Source organism: Ziziphus jujuba, chromosome 7 (assembly GCF_031755915.1).
Source record: "Ziziphus jujuba cultivar Dongzao chromosome 7, ASM3175591v1".
Taxonomy (NCBI): domain Eukaryota; kingdom Viridiplantae; phylum Streptophyta; class Magnoliopsida; order Rosales; family Rhamnaceae; genus Ziziphus; species Ziziphus jujuba.
This window is the reverse complement of record NC_083385.1, coordinates 4,875,287-4,900,028: the sequence shown is the minus strand read 5'-3', so window position 1 is coordinate 4,900,028 and position 24,742 is coordinate 4,875,287. Positions and strand designations below refer to the sequence as shown.

The 24,742-nt window shown below is 34.6% G+C and overlaps 2 protein-coding genes and 2 pseudogenes across 2 annotated transcripts; all 4 read left to right on the top strand.

Moving 5' to 3' along the window:
- Nucleotides 1–8,009: 8,009 nt before the first annotated feature.
- On the top strand, nt 8,010–9,707 carry LOC107423864 (hydroquinone glucosyltransferase-like). Its single transcript, XM_016033510.4, has one exon. The coding sequence runs from the start codon at nt 8,104–8,106 to the stop codon at nt 9,508–9,510; it is 1,407 nt and encodes a 468-aa protein (XP_015888996.3). The 5' UTR covers nt 8,010–8,103; the 3' UTR covers nt 9,511–9,707.
- A 1,799-nt stretch (nt 9,708–11,506) lies between these two features.
- On the top strand, nt 11,507–13,332 carry LOC107422656 (hydroquinone glucosyltransferase-like; annotated as a pseudogene).
- A 1,047-nt stretch (nt 13,333–14,379) lies between these two features.
- LOC107422681 (hydroquinone glucosyltransferase-like) lies at nt 14,380–16,089 on the top strand (annotated as a pseudogene).
- A 2,472-nt stretch (nt 16,090–18,561) lies between these two features.
- On the top strand, nt 18,562–20,246 carry LOC107422690 (hydroquinone glucosyltransferase-like). The gene has a single exon (XM_016032173.4). It carries the CDS (start codon nt 18,643–18,645, stop codon nt 20,083–20,085), a length of 1,443 nt encoding a protein of 480 aa, XP_015887659.3. The 5' UTR covers nt 18,562–18,642; the 3' UTR covers nt 20,086–20,246.
- Nucleotides 20,247–24,742: the final 4,496 nt, after the last annotated feature.

The following is a 24,742-nucleotide window of genomic DNA, read 5'->3' as shown; positions in this document are numbered from 1 at the left end:
GGTAGGTGTGAGTAGCACACAGGTGATTATGGGGTTGTCCTGTGGTTGCCATCGGATGAGGGCAGGCCGCCCCTCCATGGCCGAGATGCCTGTTTGCAGCGGCACGGTGGGACGCCACGCGACCGTATGCCGGTTTCTCTCTTTAACCTCCTGTCTGGCGATATCTCGGGACACTGGGTACCGTTGGCGCCACTGGTATATAGTGGGTGCATCAAATGATTTTCAAAATATGGATTTCAAAATAAATATTTTGAAATTATATTTAAATTAGAATATATTTAATGTTGTTTTTATTATTTATTTAAATGGAGATTTTAATACAAATTTTATGGAATTTTATTATGTTTTTAATTACCTATTTATATTAATGTTTTAACAATGCATTTTATCTTGATTTTACTATTTACATTGATTTGATGATTTTAAAGAGATCATACTATGTTCTTACCTATTTATATTAATGTTTTAACAATGCATTTTATCTTGATTTTACTATTTACATTGATTTGATGATTTTAAAGAGATCATACTATGTTCTTACCATTTATATTAAATGGAGGTTTTAATTTGATTTAATTTTTCCTTTACTTAATTATTCAATAAATTGATTTATTTTAATTATTTAATTATTTCATGAATTGTTTTAATGTGAGTTTTATTAATATTTCGGTATTAATTGTTATGACATGCATTAATTAATTAATAATTGTTATAAGTTATTTTATTTCAATTTATTTCATTATAAATTTGGATTATTTAAATTTTTATTAAATTAATTATTCCTTGATTTTTGGGGCATAAAATATTGGGTTTTGCGAAAATGTTTTAAAAGGAAAACTTTTCCAACGGAGTGAATGGTGAGGGTTTTGAGAGAAAATATTATTTCCAATTAATTATTATTTATTTATTTATTTATTCTTAATTAATCAAGTGTACTATAATTATTATTACTATTGTAATTGTATATTAGCTTGGGTTATTCACTGAGATGATTAGCATCTCATATTTTTAAATTCTGTTCTCTTAGGTCCAGGTTAGTTGACATTGATTGTCTGGGGCAAACTCGACGTCTCAGTTCATTGTCGAAAGTCCAAGAAGCATTTCCTCCCTTTTTCCTCTCCATCTTGTATTGCTTCATCTGTCATTGTATTAATTTTATAATTATTTGTATAATACTCTATATACTGATTGGACACATATTTATTGAATCATATATTGATTCCCTGTTATTATTTTGGAGTGCTGTAAATTTATGGAACTAAATTGTAGTAATGTGGGAAGAATAAGGTGGTGTATATAGAAGTATGTTTTCAGTGTAGGAAATTTGTGGTAAGTCCAACCCTTAGGGGAGGTTCTGCCGGATTTTCCATTGAAAGGTCCAGTAGGGTTTCCCTGGGATCAGGGCTTGTCTAGAGTTCCAGTGAGAAATTTTAGACTAGTCCTGACAAAATTGCATAAGTTGGAAGTCTCAGTTGCAACCTGTGGTGGCTTTGTTAACAACTGAATCTGAGTATATGGCAGCAACAGAGGCTGCAAAGGAAGCTATTTGGCTTAAGGATCTGTTAACAGAACTTAAAGCACTTAATCAAGAGGTTGTTTTATACTCAGATAGTCAAAGTGCTATTCACTTATGCAAAAATCCAGTGTTTCATGAAAGATGTAAGCATATTCAGGTTAGGTATCATTTTATTCGAGACATGACAGCTCAACAAGTGATTCAATTGAAGAAAATTCCTACTGAGTTAAATCCTTCTGATATGAGTACAAAGGTGCTTACTGTTAGCAAGTTTAATACTTGCAAGAATCTACTCCGAGTTGGAGCAGATTGATTTGGTGATGGTTATTTTTTGTTGGGATGGTAATGAGCTTCTGTTGAATTGAATTTGAGGATTATGTGGAAATATTTGATGATTTAATCCTCAAATTCACCTTGTAATACTGCTATGATGTGATACATAACTGGTGCAGAACTGCAGAACCTGTTTCGCCTGTTTTTCAAGTTTCTGGTGGTCAAAACGATGCACTTCATTATTTTGGACGTAAAGAATGGAAAAATGGTTATTTTGCCTCACATCTTAAGTAGAGTGACGTCGTTTTGAGGCAACCCTTGTTATATATATGGTTTCCTTCCTTCACAACGAAAAAAGCAAAGAAAAAATCAAATTTTCCAAAAAGTTGCATAAGCAGGAAAAACTCCAAGAAATCTGTTTTCATTCCCTCGTGTTCTTCTTTGTGTGTGTAATTGATGTTCTTTGTGAAGTTCTTTGTGATCTTGGTTGAGAACACAGAGAAAAAAAGGTGTAACAAGGGTTTTGGGTTGTGAATATCTTAGTGATTCCATAGTTAAAATTCTGTAGTTGATTTCAGTGACAGCAGCTATTCAATAATAACAGAAGCTCTCACCAGAGCAACGAGGACGTAGGTAGTCTTGGCCGAGCCTCACTAAATCTTGTTATTGTTTGTATTAGTTAATTTTTTCAGTTTTTTTGCTCTCTGATTTTCCAACATAAAATATGATGGAAGTCCAGTTCAATTACAATATAATTGATGCAAGTATAGTTTGATTGATACATTACAGATTTTTGCTTCCTAAATAAAAACAAAAATAATGAAGTTTTGGCTGTGTGGGAATGAACATTGATTGGCCAAATTCATAAAATAAACAGAAACCAACCGTATTTGAACATGTTTCTTTCTTTCATACAAACCGCTGAATTTTGTCCCCATCTGCATTGCTGTTATATTAGGGGTTGTGTTTGTTAGCCTGGTCAACAACTCATTTATACTTGTTATGCCACGTTAGCGTCTCCGTTGCAGAGAAAGTGGAGGTCTGAAGAAGCTACCAAATCCTTTTATTTTCTTTTCCTTTCTCTCTTTCCTTCTATTTTTCCTTTCACCAAACACAGTTCTTTCTCAAATTTTTGGATCCCAGATCATCAATAGTTGGGCTCTCAGATTTGGTTTCCAATATTATATAATAAATTAATAATTATTGCCGGGGCATCATCTTATATCTAAATAATTATTTTATGCTGCTATTATGATGTAACACCCCGTCTCGAAATACGTCTGAAATTTTCACGTTGACCGAGGGTTGACCAAGTTTAACCGTTGATCAAGTGGGTCAAAATGTTGACTTTTTGCTTCAAAGGATATTTTGCACTGACCAAGGTACCATTGCAAATTTCACATCAATCCGAGTCTATAGACTAGTAGCACGTCGAAAACGGAGCTACGGTTTGAAAGTTACGAGCAAAACAAGTTGAGGTCCGAACTATCCGAGAGTGTCGGAGTTGACTTTTTATCCTTGAAAAATTGAGTTATGACTCATATATGGTTGTGAAGTACTCGTCGATACGAGTTCGTAAACTAGCGGCACGCCTAATTTGGATATGTGGTTTGAAAGTTACAGATCTATCAAGTTTTCTGAGACTGCTGTTACTATTCATCGATATGTGAGTGTGATGAATAGCGATGCCACGTGTAACATTATAAAGGGTGACATATGTCACGACAAGAAAATATCACACTTTTTTCTTATAGTGATTTTATTATTTTATATTATATTATTATTTTAATATTATTTTATATATTTGTTTGCTTATTTTCTTTTTCCTTTTTTTCTTTTCCTCTCCCTCACGGGGAAACCCCCCCCCCCTCTCTCTCTCCCTCTCGCAAAGCTTCTTCCTCTCCCTTTCTTCCTCCCCGCCGGTCATCCTCCTCCTTGTGCTGCCATCAATGCCGGCCGGAATGAGCATCACCGCCATGCCCAGCTGACGACCCATCACACCATAAATTCCATGGTGCTCACCGTTCACCGAGATGGCTGGAGACGCGCCGGAAAGCACCATAAAAGCCGGCGGCTGGCTTCCTTTCAATGCATCGGATTTTGGCCGTTTCCGGTCAACTTCGAGTCCTCTCTCACTAATCTGAACCTTCTGAAGACGATGGTGATCCCCGTTTAGCTCAATTTGAGCTCATTTGTGGCACATCAAGAGGACACTCGTGACAGCGTTTTCCTACCGAAATTCCGACCACCGTCAACGAGTTAAGCTAAGTTTATTAAAATATTGGCTTGGAATGCGTACGGTGTGCTAAACTTCCTCGAAGCTCTTGTTGAGAAGTCCATGATTATTCAGATCCTCGAGCATGAGAAGGAAGGGCTTGAACAATTTACTGCTACTGATGGGGATGATTATAAAGGTGGAAGTAATGTTTTGAAGGTTCTGGGATATTTCAGTATGGTCGGATTGTTGCGAGTTCACTGCCTTTTAGGTGATTATAGTACTGGTCTGAAATGCTTACTTCCCATTGATATAAGCCAACAAGGTGTTTACACCATTGTTATTGGAAGCCACATCACAACCATTTTTCATTATGGCTTTGCCAATCTTATGTTGAGGAGGTATGTGCTCTTTGTCCCGGTCATTTTGATAATTACCTATATTTTTATGTTTGCATGCCAAGGTACTCAAACTCCTTGTTTATTTTCTCTTTTGTTTATTATGTGATAATGTTTAACATGTTAATCCTCATAATGAGTTCCTATCATTTTAGGTACTTTAATTTTCGGTTATCTTATTGAATAATATTTTGGTCAAAATTTATAATCCATCCATTTACTGGTTTTAAAAAAATTGTGACTAGCTTTGGCTCTGCCATCTTGTTTAGAGTTGCTTATTCTGAGTAGCCAACAATATATTTTGGAAGTCATGTACTTCTTGTGTTCTGTCTTCATATATTTGCTAGGTGCGTTCTGTTTTTGCTAGATGACTTTTCATATATATATATATATATATGTATAAATATGTATTGTTGAAGCCTTCGATTATGCATATCAAAATGTATTTATACATATATATCTGGACATTGCGCTTGTTAAATTGTTTGTTCAAGGTTTTACTGTGTATATATATTAAATGTGTGAAATGTAAATATATATATGTGAATATATAGTAGATATCTATGGATGACTTATAATAAACTGTATTGCTATATCTTTAATGTATTTCTATATCTTTGCTTGTATGTGGAATTGTATGTGGCCTTGATGATAATTTTGGTATAAATTGAATTGAAAGTTTGAAAAAAAAAATAATAATAATAATAATATTAAATTATTATGATCAAGAATATCTGTATATTTAATTATTTATTATTTATTATTATTGTTTATGTATTTGATAAAAGCATATGAATTGGATTATATTTTATCTAAATTTAATATTTTATAATATTATGAAATTTATAGTTTTTTTTTAAGATGCATCCATACAGGTACCGGTGTTCTGTATTGTATATGTGATTATATAAGCGCACAAGTTATAATGTCTCCCGTGAGTTGCCATCGGACCGAGGGCAGGCAAATTTTATATAGTGCACATAAGCCGCCACCCTCCATGGCCAGGATGACGGTTTAAACAGAGGAACTGTCGGGACGCCGAAGCGACCGTATGCAAGTTTCTCTCTTTAACCTCCCGCCAGACAGTGCTCGGGATGCTGGACATTGTAGGGCACCACTGGTATATAGTATGGTGCATCAAGTATCTTGTGTATGTACATGTATATATATATATATATATGTGTGTGTGTGTGTTATATTTGTATGTATCACACCGCACGGGGATAGCGATCTAATGTGGTCCATGACGAGCTAGCCTTATCACTATGTTGCCTACGAGTCCAGGGGGTTGAACGGCCAATTTAGGCAACCACCTCAGACTGTATCGGTAGCAGGATGCTGGCGACAATTGGAATCATGGATTGCAACATGTTGGAGGGTATCATTTATATCCCTGATACGAGTGTAATATTATCATCATCATTATGATTATTATTATTGTTGCCATTATTTATTTTTATTATTATTATTTTTATTATTTCTATTATTATTATTAGCATATGATATATCCGGATAAGTATCACAGCCTACAGGCAAGAAAGATAGCCATTGGACAAGTATAATAATCCTTGGACAAGTGGTAGCCTTTGGGCAGGTGAAATAGTCCTTGGGACAGTTGTGATTATGTGATAGTTCTTGGACAAGTGATTACCTTCGAGTAAATATGACAGATGATACTAATACTATTTTTATCATGAAAACGGTTGCCATTATTATTATTGTGTTGATGTGATGATTGTTTTACTTTTCTTCTTATATTACGCCTCGGTATATTTTGTAGCACAATATTTGAAATGTGTTTTGAAATGTACGTCAATCAGTGGGTGGTGTGGGCGGACGTGAATGATTAAAGGTATAATTGGTTGTTTATTTAGTTGATTATTCCTATTGTATATATATACGTATGTGTTTAATATAAATTGTTATCGAAATGCTACTACTGTGGAAATTATTGTAGTAAGATGGGAGGGATAAGGTAGTAACATATAGAAGTGTGATTTTGTGGAGGTAAATTTTATGGTAAATCCTTCCCTTAGGGGAAATACTGTCGGATTTTCCATTGGAAGATTCGATGGTGTTTTTCTGGGATCAAGGTTTGTCTAGGATTCTGATGAGGGGTTTTGGACGGGTCTTGACATATGATGTTGCAATTATTCATCCTAAACTGTCAATTATAATTGCTGAGATTTTTTGCGGCTATTATGATGTTACAACGCAGTTGTGATTTCTCACGTTCAACCCAAATATCTTATCAACAAGGAAAAAGAAAAAATTGTACAACCCAAAAATCAATATCTTACAAGTTGCAATCCCATTTCAACTCAGAGACTCGAATGGAAGCATCGGTGTGTGATTGTGAGGGAATTGTGCCACCAAAAATAAAATAAAATAAATTAAAATAAATTAAAAATTAAAAATAAAACAACTTTTATTTTTCATGTTATCCGCAGTAAGCAGCCATCTTTTTTTTTTCCCAAAAATAAATAAATAAATAAATAATAACAATGATAAAACAAAGAAAATTATAATTTACCCAAAAAAAAAAAAGAAAATTATAGAAAAAGGCTAACGTGTTCTTTGCTTTTGCTTGTTTACACTTGGTTCCCCTTCTTTTGCATTTAATATCAAGTATGTTTTTCCATACCAAAAATACTGTTTATTTTCCCCCACCACCTCCTGTAGCACAAAGAGCGAAGGGACGTGGAAATTGAGGTTAGAAAGGGAAACTACCCACTTGATTCCCAAGCTTCTTCGTAGTTTCTTCCCTGCTTTTTTTCCTCTCCGGTGCCGTTCCAAGAAATTTCCTCCTTCGTATTATATATGAGATAAGGCGACCAAAAAATTGATACTGTATATATATATATATATATATATATTTTTTTTTTCCCTCTCCCGTGCTTTCGTACAAGAAATTATGCGCAGCGGAGTCAACAAAGAATTGAGAGGAAAGTCCGTAAGCTTCAAGGTTGAATTTTCTAAACTCTTTTATGTTATATGATATTATATGAGATATTTTGTGTTGTAGAATTAATATCTAAGTTCAAAATGATGAATATTTGTTAAAATCTTAATCTATAATTTATGTGAGAATTTATACATAGTGATTGTTCAAAATTTTTTAAAATGCCTAAAATTCTTTTTTGATTTTGTAATTGATGAAATTAACCATATTTAATGAATTTGATCAAATTTATTTTAGTTAGATTTGTTTTCAATTTATTTTAAAATTTTGAAGTTTATACTTTTTGTGTAATTTTTCTATGTGACAGCGATATGTCCGATTTGAAAATTTCAAAAATAGACCCAAATGAAATTATTTTGATCTAAAAATTTTAATATATTATCCTGAGACCCACTCACAATCTTTCTCTAGCTACATCCGTTGGTTTTCTGATATATACTGACGCTGACATACTATCTTACATCACTTACATAGGATGTTCGCTCTTTTTTTTTTGCATTTTTCAAACACTATACGTCACGGCATACTCTTCATAGAATAATGCGGACAAGGAAAAATAGTATTTTATTTATTTATTGTTTTAAAATTGCCTATTAGGAGACAAATTGTCCACGACTCTAAAGAATATTGAAAAACCGCATCATTATGTGTAGTTATATAATAGTCTCTCTGCATTGAATTCTCAATTCTCAATCATACATCCATCATTAGACAAACGAAATTGATTTTATCATTCGTCATGGCAATGAAGAAAAAATCTCACATAGCCATTTTCCCAAGTCCTGGGTTTAGCCACTTGATCCCTTTCGTCGAGTTCGCTAAACGTCTTGTTCGACAACACAACAACTTCCACGTCACTTGCATAATACCCACCGATGGCCCTCCATCCAAAGCCACCAAAGCCATCGTTGAGTCCCTTCCAACCTCCATCGACTCCATTTTTCTCCCTCCAGTCAACTTTGACGGTATCGCACCTGGGCTCCAGGTTTTCCTCACCGCTACTCGCTGTCTTCCGTCCCTTCGACATGTTTTGGAGTCCTTGGTCACCAAAACCCACTTGTCTGCTTTCCTCACCGATATGTTCGGAACTGATGCATTAGATGTTGCTAAGGAATTCAACATCTCTCGCTTCATTTTCTTTCCTACACCGGCTACGGCTTTGTCCTTACTTATGATCACGCCAAAGCTGGACGAGACAGTTTGCTGCGAGTTTAGAGATTTGCTGGAACCGGTGGAGATTCCCGGATTCATACCCATCCATGGTAAAGATCTTCCCCAGCCGTATCAAGATAGGAAAAGCGAAATGTATAAAAGCTTTATAAACCTTGCCAAACAGCTCAATCAGGTGGAGGGTAATGTGGTAAATACATTCACGGACATGGAGTATGGAGCTATAAAAGCTCTGCAATCGCAACGAGGAGAACCAAATAGCGTTATTAGTCCCCCGGTTTATCCAATTGGACCGATTATTCAAACCGGTTCAAGCGGTACTGAAGCTAATGGGTCAGAATGTTTAACATGGTTAGACAATCAGCCACGTGGCTCGGTCCTATATGTCTCCTTTGGAAGCGCTGGGACCCTCTCTGCCGAACAGCTGGAGGAGTTGGCTTTGGGTTTGGAAATGAGTGGACAAAAGTTCTTGTGGGTTGTCAGAAGACCAAACGAGCTTCCCAGTGCTGCCAATCTTAATGGTCAAGGCGATTTCGACCCTTCTGAGGTTTTACCAAATGGGTTTTTGGAGAGGACTAAGGGACAGGGACTAGTGGTTGCATCTTGGGCACCACAAATTGAAATCCTGAGGCATGGCTCAACCGGTGGGTTCCTAACCCACTGTGGTTGGAACTCCACACTTAAACCGCTAATTACTTGGCCACTCTTTGCCGAGCAACACATGAACGCAATAATGCTGGTGGAGGTTCTGAAAGTGGGATTGAGACCAAAAGCTAATGAAAATGGGTTGGTGGAACGCGAGGAAATTGCCAAAGTTGTTAGGGATCTAATTGAAGGGGAAGAGGGGAAGAGGCTTGGACAACGGATGAATGACCTGAAAGATGCAGCTAACAGGGCACTGAGCAAAGATGGGTCTTCCACAAGGGCACTTTCTGAATTAGCATCCAAGTGGCAAAATGTGGAAGCTCCCAAGTAGAACTATATATCACAATCATTTTTAATTCTGTTTGTGTGTTTTCTTTTTTTTTTTTTTTTTTTTTTTTTCCCCTGATAATGCTTGTTTCTCTTTCTCGTTTCAACTATGTTGCCTAAAGACAATATGTATTGTCGTCTCATAGATTTAATTTTTTTTATATGGATTTCAAGAATCAATAGCCAGACAAACTTTTCGAATTTCCTACACAAAATTAGAGTAGTTGAAAACTCCTCCTTTCCGCTCAAACTTTTGAAGCTGTGGAGCGCATATTGCAAGTGAGTACCCATTCACGAGGGGCAAACGCCCCAAAGATATACACAAAGATTATAGTCTCTCTGCTGAAATATTGATCTCCATAACCTCATTGGCAGAAAAATACTTGATGCTTTAGATTTCAAGTGATGAAGAATTAACGTTCAACTCCTTTATACCTTCAAGTCCACAAAGGTGTAGATTCTTGAGCGAGTTTGCAGCTACGAATCCATTCACATAATGTCTTTTCTGAAACCTTAAGACAATTCAAAGACAATGTCTAGAGCTGAGCACCGAAATAAGTCTCCGGCAGCCTTAAACTGCCACCCCTCACATCCAATTCCAAATCTGTTAAAAGAAGCAGAGCACAAGACTTGCGCAGACAAATTGAAGGATGAAATAGAGTTGAATTTCACAAAAATACTTGTGACGGTTAATTTGTTGCCTGAATCAACCAAATTGCTATGCATCAATCAACATCGTTTTGAATAATAGTCTTTTTAAAGATTGGCAAGGGTAATGTCTAATTTGAAATCTCTGTATACCAACCACACCATTTGTGCATAGTCACACGATTGGATGGAAAATTGCTGACTCTTGCGAAATCAAGGTCATCACGGAATCTTTTTATACGGATGTTCAAGAATGGCAATGACAAAACAAGATTTTGGAATTTCCTAGATAAGGTGGCGGCGATTCGTGTAACATCCTTAAAATCATTAAGTAGTTCAATAATGCGATGCAATATGGAGTCAGGAAGGTTGCTCAAACATGCCAAATTGTTTGGTGCTTCACCGTGGCTGTTCTATAAAAATAAAATTAAGATTGATATTATTCTAAAGTGTTAAGACAGACTTGGACAACCTGCATATATACGCAGAGATCTCCTGGATTTGAAGCTTGAAGAGACAGAAATCTGAATGAACAAGGAAACTGAAACGTGAATTAGGCAATACAAATTTAATTGGGAGGCTTATAATTAAAACACTAAATAATCCGCTCGTTTTCTCAAAACTGTATTTTAAAATAATTAATTAGTAGTATATAACTTGATATATATATATCAAGATTTTATCTGGATATGATTAAACCGATGATTCTAGAAGTGTATTTTCACCATGGCCAAGCCTGCAACAATACCATATGACATATGATTATTACCCAAAATAAAAAAATAAAAAATACCATATAACATATGATTTTTTTTTCTTTTTAAATAAAACAAGTAGATTATTTGAAATTTAAAATAAAATAAAATAAGTAAAAAGAAAAAAAAAAAAGAAAAGAAAATTGCGGAGTCTAGATATACATAGCCCTTTTAACCAGAAAACAAGAAAAAAAAATATATATATATATATATTTATATATATGCACATGGCTCTTTTATCAAAAAAAGATAGACATTGCCGAATGGTCCTAACCACGGAATGACGTAAGCATAAACTTCAGCTTTCTAGGAGGGTTTTAGCGGTTAACAAAATTCAAGTTTTTTTTTTTTTTTTTTTTTTTGCCCCCCCTCCCTTTGTCTCTTGTAATAATGGAAATTATAATGGAAAATATATAATTGACTAAATTTCATCCATTATCAAATGTTAAATGTAAGCTTACTTGTGATCGTGTGTAACAAATTAGCTAGCGGAAATTCAAGTTGATTAATAATAACTGTTAGCTTAATAACATATAATTTGTACATTTAGCCAAAAAAAAAAAAAAAAATCGACATATAGCGGCCAATTTTGTTGTAATTGTGTTTGTTTGCAGCACATTTAACAAGGGCGGGCGTTACCTGATAATTTAATACTATTCTTACACCCCCATAATTAATAATTTCCTTTGCATTAATTGCACCGCTAACCTGGCTACCCTTGAGCCATTATCATTCACTTACTCGCATATACTACATATAAAGAGCCATGGAAAGTTTCGTTTTTCATATCCACTACAACCTCAAAACAAATCGATAAATTTATCACATAATTCATGGCACTGAAGCAAACAACATCCCATATAGCCATTGTCCCAAGTCCTGGAATCAGCCACCTGATTCCATTCGTCGAGTTCGCCAAACGTCTTGTTGTACAACACAGCAATTTCCATGTCACTTGCATAATACCAACCAATGGCCCACCATCCAAAGCCACAAAAGCCATTGTCGAATCCCTTCCAACCTCCAACATCGACTCCATTTTTCTTCCTCCAGTCAGCTTCGATGAATTTCCCGAGGGTACCGTTCCTGGAGACCAGATTGCTCTCACGGTTTTACACTCTGTTCCTTCCCTTCGACGTGTTTTGGAGTCTCTGCTTTCCAAAACCCACTTATCTGCTTTCCTCGCCGATTTTTTCGGAGCTCATGCATTAGATGTTGCGGATAAGGAATTCAATATTCCTTCCTTCGTTTACTTTCCATCACCCGCTACGCTTTTGTTGTTGATATTGCACGCGCCGAAGCTCGACCAGAAAGTTTCCTGCGATTTTAAGAATTTGCCAGAGCCCGTGAAGATACCCGGATTCATACCCATACATGGCAAAGATCTTCCCGACCCGTTTCTTGAAAGGAAAAGGGAAATGTATAAGCAGATGCTTCGACTTTCAAAACGGCTTGTTTCGGTGGAGGGTATTGTGGTAAATACATTCGAGAACATGGAATCTGGAGCTATAAAAGCTTTGCAAGAAAAAGAAGCAAATGGTATTATTAGTCCACCCATTTTTACTGTCGGACCGCTCGTACAGAGCGTTTCAAGTGGTGAAGACCATCATGGGTCGGAGTGTTTATCATGGTTAGATAATCAGCCACGTGGCACCGTCCTATATGTCTCCTTTGGGAGCGGCGGGACCCTCTCTCATGAACAGATGAAGGAGCTGGCTTTGGGTTTGGAAATGAGTGGAAAAAGTTTCCTGTGGGTGGTAAATAGACCAAATGATGAACTTCGTAATGCTGCTTATCTTAGTAGTGGTCAAGGCGATTTTGACCCTTCTGAGGTTTTACCAGCTGGGTTTTTGGAGAGGATTAAGGGACGGGGACTAGTGGTTGCATCATGGGCACCACAAATTGAAATCCTGAGGCACGGCTCAACGGGTGGGTTCCTAACACATTGTGGCTGGAACTCCACCCTTGAAAGTGTTTTGTTTGGTAAACCGCTAATTGCTTGGCCACTCTTTGCCGAGCAGAAAACTAATGCGGTAATGCTGGTGGATGCGCTGAAAGAAGGCATTGAGACCAAAAGCTAATGAAAATGGGTTTGTTAGAGGTGAGGAAATTGCCAAAGTTGTCAAGGATCTAATTGAAGGGGAAGGGGGGAAGAGACTTGGAAAACGTATGAATGACTTGAAAGATGCAGCCAACAGGGCACTTGGCAAAGATGGGTCTTCCACAAGGGCACTTTCTGAATTAGCAACCAAGTGGCAAAACGTGGAAGCTCCCAAGTAGAACCATCACAATCATTTTTAATTTTGTTTTTGTTCTTCATTTTTTTTTTTTCTTTTTTTCTTGATAATGTTTGTTTCTCTTTCTCGTTTGGACTATGTTGCCTAAACAATAAGTGTTGTCGTATCATAGATTTTATTTTTTCATTTTGAATTCAAAGAATCAATAACATGAGAAAAAGCTTTTCGAATCTCCTACACAAAAGTGGCTATTCGTGTGGTGTTATTAAAATAACTATGTAGATGAATAGTATGATGTAATATAGGGCTTGCGCATGTTGCTCAAATGTTCCAAATTGTTCGAAGCTATATGTAGAGGGATAATTTTTTTTTTTTTTTTTTTTGCCCCTAATCAATTATATGTAGAGGGGATTTGAAGCTTGAAGAAGCATAAATCTAGATGAATAAGGAAACTGAAAAAATTAAACAGACGTACAAAACAAAGTTGATTCGGAGGTTTAAAACACTAATTAAAACGCGCGTTTTATGAATTGGCTTTACAAAATTATTTATATAATAATGAAATAATAGAATACGTTTACAAAATTATTTATATGATAATGAAATAATAGAATACGTACGTATATTATACTTTAGTTTTTCTCTTTTCTTTTTTATTATAAAAAAACAGAGTCTCCATGTTACTTGCAGTCTGTCAAAAAAAAAAAAACGATATTATTTGGAGAATGACGTAAGCAAAGACTTAAGCTATCCTAAAAGCTTTGGGCCGCCGACTAATTCAAGTTTGAATCAATAAACAATCATTGGTTTAGATATGTATTTGAAAAAGTGATTTTCAAAAAATATATATATTTTAATACATAAAAAAAAAGTGTGAAAAAAAATTTGGTACGAATTGTTTTCAAAATTATACAACTCAATAAAGAAATACTGCGCAAAAAAATTAAAAAATAAATAAATTAGACAGGTTGGTCTAGACTAGTCTAATCAATTACCGAGACACCATATTTCCTTGCTTCAGGGGGCAACGCTGACATACTATCTTACATCACATACATAGGATATTCGCTTTTTTTTTTTTTCATTTTCAAACACTATACGTCACTGCTACTATTCATAGAATAATATGAACCAGGAAAAATAGTATTTTGTTTTATTTTTTTTTAAATTGCCTATTAACAAACAAATTGTTCACGACTCTAAAGAATATTGAAAAACCGCATCATTATGTATAGTTATATAATAGTCTCTCTGGATTGAATTCTCAATTCTCAATCAAATATCCATTATTAGACAAACGAAATTGATTTTATCATTCGCCATGGCAATGAAGAAAAAATCTCACATAGCCATTTTCCCAAGTCCTGGGTTTAGCCACTTGATCCCTTTCGCCGAGTTCGCTAAACGTCTTGTTCTACAACACAACAACTTCCACGTCACTTTCATAATACCCACCGATGCCCCTCCATCCAAAGCCACCAAAGCCATCGTTGAGTCCCTTCCAACCTCCATCGACTCCATTTTTCTCCCTCCAGTCAACTTTGATGACTTTCCTAACGGTGTCGCACCTGGACTCCAGATTGTCCTCACCGTTACTCGCTCTCTTACGTCCCTTCGACATGTTTTGGAGTCTCTGGTCTCCAAAACCCACTTGTCTGCTTTCCTCACCGATATGTTCGGAAGTAGTACATTAGATGTTGCTAAGGAATTCAATATCCCTCCCTTCATTTTCTATCCTTCACCGGCTACGGTTTTGTCCTTATTTTTTATCACTCCAAAGCTGGACGAGACAGTTTGCTGCGAGTTTAGAGATTTGCTGGAACCGGTGGAGATTCCGGGATTCATACCCATCAGTGGTAAAGATCTTCCCCACCCGTTTCAAGATAGGAAAAACGAAATGTATAAGCGCCTTCTAGACCTTGCCAAAGGGCTCAATCAAGTGAAGGGTATTGTGGTAAATACCTTCACGGACATGGAGTATGGAGTCATGAAAGCTCTGCAAGCTCAACAAGGAGAACCAAATAGCGTTATTAGTCCCCCTGTTTATCCAATTGGACCGATTATTCAAACCGGTTCAAGTGGTACTGAAGCTAAGGGGTCAGAATGTTTAAAATGGTTAGACAATCAGCCACGTGGCTCGATCCTATATGTCTCGTTCGGAAGCGGTGGGACCCTCTCTCCAGTACAGCTGAAGGAGTTGGCCTTGGGTTTGGAAATGAGTGGACAAAAGTTCTTGTGGGTTGTCAGAAGACCAAACGAGCTTCCCAATGCTGCTTATTTTAATGGTCAAGGCGATTTCGACCCTTCTGAGGTTTTACCAAATGGGTTTTTGGAGAGAACTAAGGGACAGGGACTAGTGGTTGCATCTTGGGCCCCACAAATTGAAATCCTGAGGCATGGCTCAATCGGGTGGGTTCCTAACCCACTGTGGTTGGAACTCCACACTTGAAGGTGTTTTGTTTGGTAAACCGCTAATTACTTGGCCACTCTTTGCCGAGCAAGAAATGAATGCAGTAATGCTGGTGGAGGTTCTGAAAGTGGGATTGAGACCAAAAGCTAATGAAAATGGGTTGGTGGAACGCGAGGAAATTGCCAAAGTTGTTAGGGATCTAATTGAAGGGGAAGAGGGAAAGAGGCTTGGACAACGGATGAATGACCTGAAAGATGCAGCTAACAGGGCACTGAGCAAAGATGGATCTTCCACAAGGGCACTTTCTGAATTAGCATCCAAGTGGCAAAATGTGGAAGCTCCCAAGTAGAACTATATATCACAATCATTTTTAATTCTGTTTGTGTGTGCGCTTTTTTTTTTTTTTTTTTTTGGGGGGGATAATGTTTGTTTCTCTTTCTCGTTTCGACTATGTTACCTAAAGACAATATGTATTGTCGTCCCATAGATTTAATTTTTTTTATATGGATTTCAAGAATCAATAGGCAGACAAACTTTTCGAATTTCCTACACAAAAGCGGCGATTCATGTGAAGTCATTAAAATAATCAAGTAGGTAAATATATAGAATGATGAAATATACAATTCGCCAAGGTTGCTCAAATGTTCCAAATTATTTGAAGCTATAGGCAGAAGGGATTTGAAGCTTGAAGAAGCTGAAATATTCTGGATGAGTACGGAAACTGAAAACATTAAACAAGGGAACTATCGTGCAAAACAAAGTTAAATCGGAGGTTTAAAACACTAATTAAGACGCTCGTTCTATCAATTGCCTTTGCAAAATTATATATATATATATATATATATATATAAAATAAAAGCATACGTATATTATTGTTTGTTTTTTCTCTTTTTTTTTTTTTTTCCTAATTATAAAAAAGCAGAGTCTAGATGCTATTTACAAAATAACGTAATCAAAGACTTAAACTATCCTAAAAGTTTTGAGAAATGGTAGGCTGCAGCTCTCACTCCATTCACCCGCCCAAACGTTCGCCCACTTTTTTGGTCTGTCAGGATTTCAATTAAATATATCAAAATTTTTATTAAAAATTATGTATATATATTTTATTGATTAATATATTATTTAATTTAATAATAAATAAGTATTTTTTTTTTAAAAAAAAATAAATATGAAATTAATGAAATTTTGATATGTAATTTTTTATAAATATTTTAAAATATTTATTTAATATTTCTAGTATTTTTTTTTTTAATGTAAAAGGTATCTTTCGACTTTCTTTCAAAATCAAAACTAAAACACAATTCACACAAAAGGTTACCAATTAGTTTTATATTTTATTAGCATGTTGCCACTGGATTAATTTTTGTGAAAGAGTCTTCTTTAACATTTTTTTCAATTTTTTTTTATTTCACATGTATTTTTTAAATGTTATATAACATATCCAATTCAATTATAGCATTGATATTCATTCTATTTTTCAATTATAAAAAAATAAATGCTTTCATATAATTAAAAACTTTTATGTCACATTTTTTAACTTTTAATTTTTGTTTATTTAACTAACTAAAACTATAATAAATTTATAAAATATAATTACAAAAAACACAAAATAATCAATAAAAATTGAATAAATTAATAAATATATATCATTAATTAATTAAATATGCCAATTATGTATTTTATTTGTTTTCAAATTAGAATCTTTTTATTTTTTCATTAAGGTTTTCTTCTTATTTTCCTATTCCTGCAATCCTTTTCTTTATTTGTCAAATTTATTAACGATTTATACTTTTAATTTAATTAGAAATAAATGGACGACCAGCAAATATTATTGTTTCATTTATTGTAATTACAAAACTAATTAGCCACGCTGGTACTGGATTTGCATTTTCGTGAGAAAAATGATGGTAGTTTTGTAATAAATATAAATTTCCCTGGCTTTTGTTTTGATTGAAAAATGCTTTCATTTTGTGAAAAGTTAAAGATATGTGGCAGATATAGAAAACGGCGAGTGCATGAGTGGGTCATATGTTTTTTAGCCGTTGGGCTAGTTCAACTTTAAATCGATGAATTGATTGGCTAATTTGTCATCGACTACCGGGAAGGACGACCAAGCAAGCTTTCTTGTATTTTTATTTATTTTTTATTTTTATTTTTGGTTTTGGTAATAATTGAATGAGTAAATCTTTAACCAAAATTAAAAAAACTAGAATATTCTTCGAATATGTGCTCCGTCTAACATAGACATAGGATGTATTCTATGCCTATAGGGTACCTATTTTGGAAGCATTGCATTTTTTTTCTTTTTTTTACTTCCCTAACTGAAATATTTTGCTATACCAATAAAATTAAAAATCACAGGTTCTATATTGCCAATAAAATTTACTCAACTAAATTGGAAATATAAATAAATGATAAATTAAAAACTGGTTTAGATATTTGAAAAAGTGGAATTAAAAAAAAACATTTTTTTTTTATAAAAGAAAAAAAAAGGGTGTGAAAAAGTGATTGGTATAAATTTTTGATCAAAATTATACAGTACTGAAATAAATAAAAAAATACTGCCGAAATTTTTTTTCCTTTTGGCGTGAATAAAACGAATAAGTAGCCAGGTTGGTCAAGAAGACTACTCTAGTTTAATACCATTCTTTGACCTCCTATTTCGTGCCTCAATCGCAATGCTGACGTAACTGTCTTACATAACATGCATACGACATTTGCTTTTCGTACCAGAAAACTAGAATTTGACACAACATGGAGGAACCGTTATTTGCTATTTATAATTAAAAAAATGGTTTGATTCATTTTCTTTTTCGAATCTTTTTTATTTTTTCCTTTTTGGTTTTTTTGCTGACTTCTTCCTCGATACTTCTCGGCAAACTGTTCACAGAATAATATATGGACGAGGAAATATAGCATTTTTTTTTTTTTTTTTGTTTTAAATGGCCTACAAACAAACAATTTATCCATGTCACCAAAGAATATGAAAAACTTCTTCATTAATATATACCTAGTCTCGCTGCCTTGTTTTCCCATTTCTCACTCATTTCCATTATTATCCAGACGAATTGATTTTAATATATTTCATGGCAATGAAGCAAAAATTCCACATAGCCATTCTCCCAAGTCCCGGGATTAGCCACCTAATCCCATTCGTCGAGTTCGCCAAACGTCTTCTTCTACAAAACAACAACTTCCACGTCACTTGCATAATACCCAACAATGGCCCTCCATCCAAGGCCACAAAAGCCATTGTTGAGTCCCTTCCAACCTCCATCGACTCCATTTTTCTTCCTCCAGTCAGCTTTAACGACTTTCCCAATGGTATCGTACCTATACTTCAGATTATCCTCACTATGTCTCGCTCGCTTCCATCTCTTCGACATGTTTTGGAGTCTTTGGTGTCCAAAGCCCACTTGTCTGCTTTCCTCACCGATTTGTTTGGAACTGATACATTAGATGTTGCTAAGGAATTCAATATCCCTGCCTTCATTTTCTTTCCTTCACCGGCTACGGTTTTGTCCTTGTTTTTGATGGCTCCAAAGCTGGACGTGACAGTTCCCTGCGAGTTTAGAGATCTGCCGGGACCGATGGAGATTCCCGGAGCCATACCCATCCGTGGTAAAGATCTTCCCGAACCTTTTCAAAACAGGAAAAGCGAAATTTATAAATGCTTTCTAAACCTCGCGAAACGGCTCACTGAAGTGGAGGGTATTATGGTAAATACATTCACGGACATGGAGTTTGGAGCTATAAAAGCTATGCAACATCAAAAAGGAGAACCAAATTGTATTATTAGTCCGCCGGTTTATCCAATTGGACCGATTATTCAAACCGGTTCAAGTAGTGATGACCATGGGTCAGAATGTTCAACCTGGTTAGACAATCAGCCATGTGGCTCGGTCCTATATGTCTCGTTCGGAAGCGGTGGGACCCTCTCTACTGAACAGCTGAAGGAGCTGGCTTTGGGTTTGGAAATGAGTGGACAAAAGTTCTTGTGGGTTGTCAGAAGATCGAACGAGCTTCCCAGTGCTGCTTATCTTAATAGTCAACTAAGTCAAGGCGATTTTGACCCTTCTGAGGTTTTACCAAATGGGTTTTTGGGGAGGACTAAGGGACAGGGACTTGTGGTTGCATCATGGGCACCACAAATTGAAATCCTTAGGCATGGCTCAACCGGTGGGTTCCTAACCCACTGTGGTTGGAACTCCACGCTTGAAGGTGTCATGTTTGGTAAACCGCTAATTGCTTGGCCACTCTTTGCCGAGCAAGAAATGAATGCAGTAATGCTGGTGGAGGTTCTGAAAGTGGCATTGAGACCAAAAGCTAGTGAAAGTGGGTTAATTGGACGCGAGGAAATTGTCAAAGTTGTTAAGGGTCTAATTGAAGGGGAAGAGGGGAAGAGGCTTGGACAACGTATGAATGACTTGAAAGATGCAGCCAACAGGGCACTGAGCAAAGATGGATCATCCACGAGGGCACTCTCTGAATTAGCATCCAAGTGGCAAAATCTGGAAGCTAGCAAGTAATGCTGTAACCGGTGTCATTTTTAATATTTTGTTTTGTTTTCTTTGTCCTTTCATATTTTGTTTCTCTTTCTCTGTTTCTCGTTTATATTATTTTGTCTAAACGAGATGTATTGTTGTATCATGGATTTAATTTTTGAGTATGTTGCATAATATTGGTGCTCTTTTAATATATTTTATTTTTTATTTTTATTTTTATAAACAAATCTATTAAAGCAATTTATTTATATGTTATACTAGATGTGGCCACGTACACGGGGTTTAATGTGAAATTTGAATATCTAATTGTTCATTTTTTGTTTGGAATAGTTGTAATTAAAATAATTTTATGATTGCTATAATATGATAATTTAAAAAATATATATCTATTAATCAATTTTTCAATTTTATATTAATAAGAATGAGAAAATTTATTTGAATAGAATAATCATATAAAACATTCTATCAAGGATGACTTATTCGTAGAAAATATGATATTCTTTCACAGAGCAAAAAGATAAAAAAGATAATGAGTAGTAAAAACATAAAATATTTGCATCATAAATAAGGATGTCTTAGCATCATTGGTACTTTTCTAAGATAATTGCAAGATTTAATAGAAATACAATAGGTAATATATAAATTATTTTCTATTACATCTTGCAATTTTGAAAATATCAATGTTAGTGCTCCTATTGTAGGATAAATTGACAACAAAGTATTTTGTAATAGTCTACAAAAAGTTACAGTTTTTTACCAGAATTTTATAGTTTTTGTGATCTCTTCTCAGCGTCATTTGGTTATGAAAAGTCTACACTGCTTGTCATTTTTGCCTCACTTTCACGACCTCATTATCTTCATTAACCTGACCAAATATTACTAATTATGATTCTCCCTTATTTCCAAATATAACATATTCTAAAAATTGTAAAATACATGCATTAATATATTAAACAAAAGTCTATGTAATTTTATAGTTTTAAAAAAGAAAATATCTGTGTATTGAATTACTTTTGTTAATTAGATATGGTACAAAAGTGAAACGAATGAAATAATTTCTTCCTAAAATGAGTTGCACCTATATATGTTGACCTGGTAACATTTATGTTTCATTAAAAAATGGTGTTAGATATAAATAGTATAACATTTTGAATCTTGAATTCCATATAAACCAACCTAATAGAACTTACTCGTACAAATATTAATGAATATTCCATCACTGACAATTATAATTTATTTTAATTTTCGGATTGAAGAGAAGGAAACCAATTAATATTAATTACTCTAAACTAAAAAAAATAGTGAAGAGTTGTTAATAATATTAATATGAACCATGCTATTTACATTCTGATCATCTTTATCAACCAATAACAGTGTACTAACAGAATAACTCAACAAAATTAAAACCTTGTAAAAAAATTTTAAAACTTGAAAAACATATCTAACAAAGTAACAAACATATATATAAGCTTACCAAACTTCCCAACTAACAAAAGCCATGCCAAATTTATGTTGTAGAAGCAACAAAAACCTAAAAGAAACTATTTACAGAGAAACATGAGTAAAAGAACGTAATTACAAACAAAAAAAGGGGTAAAGAAAAATGACCACACTTGCCACTTAAAAAAAAAAAAAATCATAATGTTCTAATATCCAACAAAAATAAAGTTTTAATATCCAACAATAATTTAAGTAAAAGCAATACAACAACATCTAGACTACATAATAAATAAATTACAAAGTTAACAAGTCAATTTTCATGGACTCACAGTTCAAGTTTTTCTTTGTTATTATTTTTTTTAAAATCTTTGTTAGGGGTGGCCAAAACCAGTTTAACTGTCTAATTAATACCAAAAAAAAAAAAAAGTAGAGAAAATACAAAGGCAAAAATTGTAGAAAAGACTTAAAAGTATAAAATGATGATTTGATAAGCGAGGAGAGGACTAATTAATGTAAGCAATTACACATTTCTACATAATCAAGTATATATATCTTGACTCGATTAATTTTTTAGAGAAAATGAAGTCAACAATTACAGAAACACATTTGTGCATTATAAGTATAAGAAAGACTGTCTAAGTTGCATACATATGCAATTCAGTGAATCTTTTGAGAGAGAGAGTACAATGAAAGAGGGCAAGGTAGAGGTTAGAAATAAATAGGTGATTCTCAAGAACTATATGGAGGGCGAGTTTCCTAAGGAAGATTATATGCATGTGACCTCTTAAGCTACTTTAAGCTTAAGCTTCCACATGCTTACACTGAAGTTCTTGTGAAGAACCTCTACTTGTCCTACAATCCCTTTCAACGACTTATTATGCAAAGCCAACAGATTCGTCGACCAGATTACACCCCTGCCTCTGTATGTTTCCCTATTTTTATTTTTATTTTCTTTCTTACATGTTCAAGCTATATATTACCAATTATTAAATTTAAACAATAATATTATGGTTATTTATTTTATATATATATACACACATATAGATTTGGAGACAGAATAGTTTAATTTTGATAATATTAATTAATATTGAAAACTACTTAATCATTGCACATATATGCACATGCAGCTGTTAAGTGGGTTCTAAGTGTCTAGAGTGTTGGATGATGGACATCCAGACTACAAAGATGATGACTTATTTCGGGGAACAACAAGGTGGGAAGAATATAGCCTTATCGAAAGACTTGAAAACCTCATCAAGATCCACCATACTAATGTGCCTTTTTCTTACTTTGCTGGAATTCTTGAAATTCTTGGTACATGCTCAATTTCTTCCATTTCCATTCATTAATTATTAATTATTTAGTTTTCCAAATCAAATAGCTATTAATATATAATATATATTATGGATTACTGGTATATATATAGGTATGCCCAGCTTGTCTGCTCATGTTGCATTCTCCAAGGAGTTTAATCTTAAGAAAGGAGAAAATGTGTTCATATTAGAGCTTGATTTGTCGAAAGAAAAGGAGTAACAATTACAATCAAATGTCCTTTGACCCTCAGAAAATTGGAAGAGGCAGTTCTCAGGTTGGTTTACAATTATGGTTCATGTAGTTTGTTAAATTGTTGGTTGACAAATAAAACAATTCACAACAAACACTAAAATCCATTTCCTTGTTCACTAAGACAATTTCACAAACACATACTCTTCAAACACAGAACCCGTCACTTTTTTACTTTATTTTTCAGGTCATAGATTTCTAGTAGCACAAATTACTTTCTCTAGTAATTTTTAACCATTTACAGTTCAATTGATAATTTTTTCAGATAAAATAAAGTTCTACAGCAATAAAAAGAAAGCCTTGATTGATCATAATCACAAAACAGCCAAAAGCTAAATCAATGATAGTTAAAAAAGGAAAAAGGGATGAGAAATTAAAGAAGAAATAACAGTCACCGTCAAACAAAAGAAATAAGCCAGAAAATTTTCGGACCGATAGAAGCTTTGGTTGGAAAATGAAGACCCAGTTTGTGAAGGCTTCAAATCTCTTCGTCGGAGAAATTAGATGCCAAACCCATTTATATGTATTGGCCAAGTCTTCGACGAATTCAAAGTCATAGTTGCGGAAATGTCATTTATATGTCTGTCAAAGGGGAGATGAGGGATGCCTTTGATGAGAATAACAGTTTGAAGAAGATCTTTGAACAATGTTTTTTTTTATTAAAAAAACTTACACATCTCTTTATTTATTCTCGTGCTTCTTTGCACCCGTGACTCTTCCTATTGACTATTTTTACACACAACAGCAGCAACAGTTTCCAACAGCTACCAACAGCATCAACAGCTACTAACAGCTACCAACAGCAATGACCAGCTCATGGCAACAGCAACCAACAGTGTCAACAGCTACCGTGTCTTATCAACCTTTTCACGGAGTTGAGGAAGAGAAAGCTTTCAGTGATTTCCTACCACTTTCTGTCTAGAAGAAACCAATTGTTTAGATTATGTTGAGAGTGAGCAATCATTTCTTGACACATGAAAATAAGAAGGACAAAAACGCATGGAAAAATACCATTTCTGAACTATAATAAATAGTAAAACAAGACCAAAAACCACTGCTCTCTTCTCCTTTGCAGTATAGACAAAGGATATTGTGGGAAGACATATGTATTATTGGACCTCTGTTTTCATGGCAGACATATGGGCTAAATATTGTCAGGCCCAAAATCTCTACCCAACAAGTGATAGTGACACCCGTAAACACAGTGGAAAAGACATGACAGGAAAAAAGTAAAATATTATTCAAAAAAAGGAGAAATAAAAAGTAAAATAAAAATAAAAAAAAGTGAAAAAACGATATGTCGTAGGCAGCTTCTTCAGTTCAGCCGTCAGACACGACCAAACCGACCAGGACTAGCAAAGTCCGCCAGCCAGGTGTATTTTCACACGGGAGCAAGAACACATAAATGGAGAGAGAAATTAGGATAACCGTCGGATCATTAGAATCGGTCGGTTGAGATGTCTCTACTCCAAAGTCCGAAACACCACTGAAAAAGAGAAAGGCGCAAACTCTTATAATATAATTTCCGAAACACGCTTGGAGCTGACGTGGAGCAATTTGAGTCGAGATTGAGGTAACAGCTTTCACCTGCATGTGGTTCTAATACTAGAGCTTGCAGTTTGCTTTTTCCCCAGGGCTAAGGAAATGTTATATCCAGGGACTTTTATTTTGGGCACTT

Bases quoted from the DNA above. Each gene is read 5' to 3' on its own strand.
- LOC107423864 (XM_016033510.4), top strand. From the start codon at position 8,104: ATGGCAATGAAGAAAAAATCTCACATAGCCATTTTCCCAAGTCCTGGG.
- LOC107422690 (XM_016032173.4), top strand. From the start codon at position 18,643: ATGGCAATGAAGCAAAAATTCCACATAGCCATTCTCCCAAGTCCCGGG.